Genomic DNA, 8381 nt, shown 5'->3' with positions numbered 1-8381 from the left:
ACAGGTAGTCAAATATGTCTGCAAGGAAGAGAAAGAAATGCTGCCGTTAGAAACAAAAGAAAAGAGAAATTTGAATCACACCAAGTCGTAAGTGAAGTTTTGGAATAATGCGCAATTCAAATTATAATATGGTACATTCATTCTGAAAAAACAAAGTGAACTTTAAATAAAACACAATCGCATATTTTATTACGGCAATTTAATTGTGGTGTATCATTTTAAACCCGCCTATTACACTGTTTGCAGGCGTCAGCCAATGGTTTAGGTCCAGTTACTGACAAACTCATCATGTCTAGAGCCTACCGAATGGCAGTTAACATATTTACAGGACTACAACATGAGAGTAAATAGTTTTAGACGTCCAAGGCGCAGAACTGCTTTGCTTGCTCACGAACCCTTTTGTCGTACTCGCTTCTGTTCTGGCTGTAAATGGCATAGGCTTCTGCCTGTGCAGGATCATTGATGTTCGGCTCCGTTAGCAAGTCTTGAATGCCCAGCAGGATCTGCTTGACTGTGATCGCAGGCCGCCAATCTTTTTCCTCGTCGAGAATCGACAGGCACACCGTCCCCGATGGATAAACGTTGGGGTGAAAAAGGGCAGGCTCGAATCTGCACTTTGGCGGTGACGACGGATAGTCGTCTTTGAAAATCATTCTAAGTTTATAAAGTCCGCCATCCCATGAAGTTCCTTTTTTTCCTGGAATGGCGCATTCCCAGTTCATGAGATTAAATGTTCCGTCACTGTTCTTGACTGGCTTTGCAACGAACCCGAAAGGGTGATCCTTTCTCCATTTTTTTCTCTCTTCAGACAATCGACTTACGGCAATACCGTCCATGATATTTTTTTTACAGGGAATTGAAAATCTACAACAAAATTGAAACTATGATCTGCAATAAGAAATAACATGAAAGAGAATATGATGAATCGTATTTACAGTAGTAAACACCAATATTGTAAAAACACATGTTTTTTGCTTTCTTTCCTTTGAAATTTCTTTACAATTAGAGGGTTTAAGAACATTTGCGGGTTGTGTACATTTTAAAGCTTAGCATGGTTAAAAATGAATATATCACTGATTTTAAAATATATGTTAAAAAAACTGTTTGAACTGTTGCTAACTGTGATCCTATTTGTTGCCGCAATTCATCCACAATATCTTGCCAAGATCTGCCATACTTTTCAGACAAAGTTTAAGATTACCTAATTTGGGAAATAAAAAAGGTATATACCCTGATACAATGTGTGCCATTGTGCTTAGACTCTCATCTGGGTGGGAACTTATGAATTTTATGCAATACACAAAAAATCTATTAATTTACGTTAGTTTAGGTAAAATGAAATGCAGGTTTGGAGCTGGTCAAAAATCCTACCACATTTTTGTACAGGGTTTTGTTTTTTGTTTCCGACAAGGTAGGGAGCAACTTTGTGCTCGTGTAAAACCCCCGATTGTGCACCAGTTTTTTTTCTAGTAGTTTTTAAAACTATTTAGATTATCTGCTTCTGCAGTTTCTTTGTCTAGACGGTTCCATTCCGAAATAACTCTTTGGGAAAAGCAAAATTTTCTACAATTAGATTTTACTGAAGGCTTGAAGATTTTAAAAGAATGACCTTGTGTTTTGTTGCTTCTAAGTATAAAAAAATCTTCCTTATTTCAACCTTCTTTTCCATGCATTATTTTCCAAACTTCTAGGGTTCCTATTGCTAACGTTAATAGGGTTAGGGAGAACAGTTTTTGGCTGGGCCAAGTATTATTATTATATTTATGCTATGATATTTATCCTTTATACGCAATTTTATTTTTGACAACTCGTTTAGTTACTGTAATAAAGGTGATAGGATTCTAGACCAGTGCCGGAACATTTTGTCCTATGACTGCGTATGTGTGAGATATTAACACGGGGCAGAATATTTGATTATAAGTTACAATAGATTATGGAGTGGTAATTCTAATTTTTACACGTTTTCATAGGCTTTAATTTCTTTAAAAAAAGTAAATCTAGACTATATGCTTACCACCCTACCTAAACAAACTACATGATTGGTTCACAATTCAGGCAACTGTAAAAAACTCTGGTTTAGAATCCTATCACACTTTCGCTCAGGCGTTCATATTGCTATCAATACTTGGTTTAGGATACGAGTTAGCGTTTGGGTTGGCCAAGTATTATTATTATATTTATTTTTACACAGTTATGCCTTCCTTCCAATTCAAACTTCGCCAACTCGTTTCGTTACTGTTAAATTAATGTGGACCAGCGCGCAAAACTCCAACATGGCCTGCGAACAGATAATTCACCCGTTTATGTTTAGGTTTTTTGGACAATTAACATTTTATTCTCAAAGTACAATAATACAGAGAAAAATATTTAAGAAATACATTAGGAAAACATCATCACATTTTCTGATAGAAACCTTTGGTGGGCAGATAAAGAACTTAAACAAGTGAAAGTTTTGGACCGAAAACAACTAAAAAGATCCACTATTTACTGCAAATAAAAACATTTCAAACCTCGTTAAGTTAAAAAGAGTTTAGATTTATTTTTAACGCTAAATTTTATTGATATTACAATGACGTATATCAACGAAATATATTTATCATTAAAAAAATTTGGTGCTAACTACTGAGATGATTGAAAAATTAAACCTCCATTTTTTGTTTAGTAATCACGTGATCACATCTGATTTGCATAAATGTTTTGCAAATGTAATTCACATGTTGACAATGACTTTCAATTGATGGAGATTGGTAGTGCTGACCGTTTATGGATTTAAAACATGTACAAAAAGCAGAAAAGTGGTAAATCCAGCGGGGCTTATTCAAAGTTCGAGGAGCCGCAAGATTTCCAAAGAAAGCATAAATGGAAGTCACCGCCTGCAAAGGTAATAACCGTAATAATAATATACGAAGCATACTTTGCTTCAATTCCATATTTATGTTTAAAAAATACCTGAATTTTAGGAAGCCAGTTACAGGTCAACAACAAAAAGAAATGATATTGAAGGTAATTTGTTTTGTTGTAATACGTTTTGAGAATGTTTTTCCACTACAATCAAACTTTTACAGATCATGAAAGAGGAAGACAACAACACAAAAAATCAATTTTACAAAGATTGCCACCTGAAGATCAACATCGCTCAACTCAAAAGTATTTTTTTTATTTTATACAGTTAAATTCTCAAATTTACACACATACAAAAATATTATTTTGGGAGTCTATAAAAAATGTGGGCGCTCTTTCACTATTGTACGTGAAAAGTTATGCAAAAAAAAATATTAATACCGCTTACCACAACACATATTGTTTGGGTTAGGATGCGGGTTAGCGTTTGGGTGAAGGTGGGTCAAGTAATATTATGTTTATTATTAATAATAATTTGACCCACCCTCAAACAAACGCTAACCCGCACCCTAACCCAAACAATATGCGTTGTCGTAAGCGGCATTTGAAGAAAAATATTTTTTTATTAATTTTTACGTACACTAGTGAAAGAGCGCCAAAATGTGTTTGGTGGAACCTGTCTGCATCATTTCTAAGTAAATTCCAGTGCTTTCCCATCAAATAAATTTGGCGTGTAATCCTGCCCAAAATCATGCCGGTTATGTTATTTGGTGTGAAATATGCTTGACCAAATGAATTTACAATCAAAACAGACATTTTAGCATATATATTAAATCTTTGGCTGCAACAAATTATGGAATGCAGTGGTGTCAACAAACCAGTCTGGAAAATATAGCAAATCTTGGCAACATCTTGGTGGTGATGAAACAAAATGTGTAAAACATTTCTTCCCACAAGAATCGTTTGGCACTTTAGATTTTTAGGATAAAGTTTTGGTCTGTTAAAAGAAAAACTTCCTTGCACTTTTCATAATTTTCAGAGTGGTCAACAAATATTTAGGCCCAATTATTTTCTTTAAATTCAACTGTATATAAACATGTGTCACAATCACAAGGAAATTTAAATCAATATAGTAACAGCTTGTCTTTAAGTAAAGTAAGCATTATTTGACAATGTTGTTGTAAGTTTAAATTGTTCACTTTAACATGATTTTCCCATACAATGTTCAACCTGTAACTGTTTTTTGTTAAATAATTTTTTATGCTTCAAGACAAAAAAGCGAGGATTTGCGAGGGCGTAAACGAAAGCAACTGTCGCCGGCCAGCTCAAATCACAGCTCTTCAGTATCACCTCCACGATCAGCCAAAATTACCACCAAGAGACAGAGATATCAAAGTCCGTCACCTGAGAAATACCATGACAAGGTGAGACAGTTAACTAGCACAAAGCTATTTTAGGTCTATAAAGCAGAGGTTAATAAACAAAGTTAAAACGCCTTGTGAAATCTTTCCTAATTTGATTTTTAAACTTAGTTTTTTATTCTTTGCATGTACCTAAGATTTTGGGCATGAGCAACGTGCCCTAATAAGTAAAGACCATTTATTGGTGTTCACATTTTTCAGCCTGCTAATGTCAATATGTCAATATCACGTTTGCAGCAGATAACCACCCCTGTAATTCCCAACTTTTATCAAGATCACAAACATAAGAGACCATGCAATTTTGGTTTGCACAACCGCGTTACAATGAAATAAAAGTTTACAAAATGTTCATATTACTAGACAGAATGTTGCATATTCATAATCTTTAGAATTTATTGTACCCGAACCACTTTGCCAATTTTTTTTTTTTGTTTTGTTCCATTTAAATATATATATTTTAGGACTTTGAGCGAGGTCGCAGCCGAGAACGCAGAGGGAAAAAACATCAACAACAAACCGAGATTATAAGAGATGAAGAAGAAGCTCTGCTTAAACTAGCAAAGCAACTCAGATACGCGCATCATTCCAAAAGTAAATTGTGTAGCACTACTATTTTCTTCTTATTTTTTACAACAATCACCAATCAAGCACTGTCCTTTAATTGCTTTATCCCTTTCTGAAAATAATGAATGTTTACCCCATTTGTTATATGTCTACTGTTGCAAATATCACAGAAGGCAGTAAATTGTACTTTGAATTACAACACATCACATAGAGCTTTTATTAGACTAACCAACTCAGATGCATAAAATAAGATTTGCTCTATCAGCAAGGTCAGAATAAAAATAGTAGTCTAAAATAAGGTTTCTAACCCATGACCTTGGACCAACTAACTGTTTTAGTTGATCTTCTGTAGGCTTTAAGCCAGTGTTCCTGCTAAATGCAAATTTTGGGGCAATGCACACGTTTTTTATAGAAGTGCTCAGGCAAAAAAAAGTCAAATGTTTTTTTTTACAAATTTTGGATTCCACTCTTCTCCTGGATTTTAATCATCACTATTTTGCAAGGATATTTTAATAGAATACCTTTAGAAGTAAAGTTAAATGTTTGTTCAAATCAAGCTGTTTGGGCATAGGGCCAACTTATGATTGTAGATCAAATATGTTTATATGTTTCATTGATTTATGATAATGAATTTCAATTTTTTTTTAATTTACAGGTGTTCTAAGCAAAATGCAGTTAAGTTGTACATCCTGGGAGACAAATTTGCTTCCATTTTACTCATTTAATGCTTGTAGATTTTTTTCCAACTTGCTTTATTCTTTAAGAACATGCTGATGAGCTGTTAGATGGTGGCAGAAAATCCAGTGCAGAAAATAGCTGGCAAGAAAACCGGGGCAGAAAAGAATCTGTGGATGTCAAAAGGTAACTTTTACTTGATAAAAACGGTAATTCCTGAATTTCTGTCAGCCAGCCATTTCAACACCAGGAAATTGCATTATCTTGTAATGTTTTTTTAACTTTTAATGATCTGCTGGGGATCCACTTTGACAACCATTGGCCATATTTAAGCATCATATGACTTTTTGTTTTAAAGTTTGATAACAAAGCATCCAATCCTATCTAGTAAATTTTCCGGAATTAAGTTGTAGTGCAGTGTAATTACAAGCGTTGCCGTAACTATTACAGTGTAACACTACCAAACCTATTTTTGCTTTGTATCCAATATGAAAGTACAATTAATAACTGCTTGTCTATAGGGCAAGATATTCTAAAGAAAGAGAGTACTCTGATGATAACTTCTCAAGAGAACGCAAACACACAAGAGCTGGTCAGTTAAAAATCAATGTAAAACCCTTTTCTTTGTTAAGGTGCTTTTTTTTATTGTTTCATTGAAGTTATGTTACCTGTTCTTGTAGAAACTGTTGTCCATTTTCTTTAGCATAGGCACCGAATGTGGGTGTTCAGAGCATTTTTAGATGCCCTGGATTTCTGGTAGGGCACCATCCTCCCGGAAATTCTACCAAGTTTGATATTATTATGCAAAATAATTCTTGTAGCACAGTTTTAGTCTACCAAAAGTGTTTAAAACTTTCCTGAATGACCATAAAGGCACGAGGCCATAACACCCCCACACTATTTTTTTTAGGATTTATGCATTTTTATTTTTAAATTATTGTTACATTTTGCCCACTTCAATGAAAACTTTTTTAGCCTAACGGTGCAAAAAAAGGTAAATGGTTGGCTCAGTGGTAACAGACAACAGCTGTTATCTAAGAGTTCACATTTTGATTTTTAAAAGTTTGGCGCCTATGTTCTTAAAGCTTTAACCAGCCATGACCAACCTGGCATTCTACTGCACAAATTGTTTTACTTTTCCTTAAGATGCGATACAACTAATCACGACGATAACTAATTGATCCTTACTGAACAAAAAATTGAAACATTGATAAGTTACTTTAATGTATCATATCTTAGTTATTGCCCGCTACTTGTTTGTGCCATAGGTTGTTCATCCTTGACATAAACCAGTTTAATCAGCAATACCAATAACTTCTGCTATAAATTAAATTTGTTAGATGAAGGTCAAAGTGTTTCCTATGGCTATGATGATCGCCAAAAGATGGACAAAAAGCATTTTAAGGAGAAGCATAAAAAGGGTAACCTAAGAATTACTTTATCTTTTATACTCAATTGACGTATGGTTTATCACCGGTTTTCTATTTTTTGAAGGTTTTAGTGTGGAAGAACAAGATGAATTTGCTTATCGACAAAAGAAGCATAAGAAGTTGGTGTACTGTAGCATTTACATATATATTACATGTATACTGTGTTTACAAGATTATAATATCTGGCAGGATAATTCCTCGTGAAGTCCCTGGTATAAAAATTGAAATTATATATTTCATTTTTTGTGTGTCATAAATCTCTAGGTAGTGGAAAACAGGCATAATAAAGCCTGTAAAACACTGTACAACACTTGATTTTTTCAAGTGTTATGCAAAGTTATACTAAATTAAGTGTTTTAATAAACAAACCTGTGTAAATATGTTATTTTAAGGGCTGTCGAGGAAGAAGTAAAACCTAAAAAGAGGCAGAAGTTTGAAGTTACACGACCTCGGTCGCCACAGTTCGAACCCGCACATGTGAGGTAAGCAACTATAACTACGGAAACCAGATGCTGTTGGGATGATATATCAATATGGGGCATGGTTCAAAAAAATACGGCAAATATGATCTGGGGTGTTATAAACATATTCCATATGGCAAAATGTTCATAATTCTATACGGTTTGATCCAACATTTAGCAAAAATATTTAAAATTCCCAAAGATACTTTGATTTTTACATAAACAAATAATGCAGTGCAACGTCTAGATTGGAAATCACTGCTGTTTGAATTTGGCAGAAATATTTTTGTAGGGGTGCCCTTGTTTTTTATCACCTTACATAACTAGTAAATAAGCTTAATAATGCAATGTATTGACTTTTAACCATTCAAGTGAAAAAACCATTTAGGCAGGGTGAAACATATGCGATGCATGGCAAGTCTGATTTGTATTTTTTTTTCAAGGAATTTAGAAAAGTTCCGTAATAAAACAATTTCAAGCTATTTGTTATAGAGTTAGCAATGGAATTTTTAATGTATAATTTGGGTTTTAATGAAATTTAAGACATGTTGAGTAATTTGGTTTTAAGTCGTTGACAACCTATAAAAATATTCCTTTAATGTATTTTAATATATTCAATAAAATGTGTGGAAAGCCTGTCACCCTGTGATCCTTGCATGTGAGTGCACCTGTAAAATTACTTGTTTGTAGTGACAAAAAAGTCAGCAAGAAAGTCAAAGATCCCTCTTGGAACGCTTCAAGGAATAGATCACCATCGTTTTCCCCACAACCGCAACACAAGGAAACTAAAAAGCATGCAAAGTTTGTACATAGTATAAATGTCATGTCTTGAGTCACTTTTAAGAGATTTCACAACCTTGATATTGCTAAAAGTATCACTAATACGATAAACATTTTGATGGCACAAACATAGTTTATATTGATAGTTAAAAGTATACAGACTTCAATAAATAATGTTTTTTGTACCAACCAAATTGTTTAGCTGGGTT

General features: G+C 33.9%; 1 protein-coding gene across 1 annotated transcript; it reads right to left on the bottom strand.

The window, feature by feature from the left end:
• Positions 1 to 17: 17 nt before the first annotated feature.
• On the bottom strand, positions 18 to 884 carry LOC146145503 (SUMO-conjugating enzyme UBC9-B-like). Its single transcript, XM_083390326.1, has one exon. It carries the CDS (start codon positions 834 to 836, stop codon positions 354 to 356), a length of 483 nt encoding a protein of 160 aa, XP_083246452.1. The 5' UTR covers positions 837 to 884; the 3' UTR covers positions 18 to 353.
• Between the last annotated feature and the right edge of the window lie 7497 nt (positions 885 to 8381).

Source organism: Ascidiella aspersa, chromosome 5 (assembly GCF_963924565.1).
Source record: "Ascidiella aspersa chromosome 5, kaAscAspe10.2, whole genome shotgun sequence".
NCBI lineage: Eukaryota > Metazoa > Chordata > Ascidiacea > Phlebobranchia > Ascidiidae > Ascidiella > Ascidiella aspersa.
The sequence above is the reverse complement of the archived record's forward strand: the minus strand, read 5'-3'. Positions and strand labels throughout refer to the sequence as shown.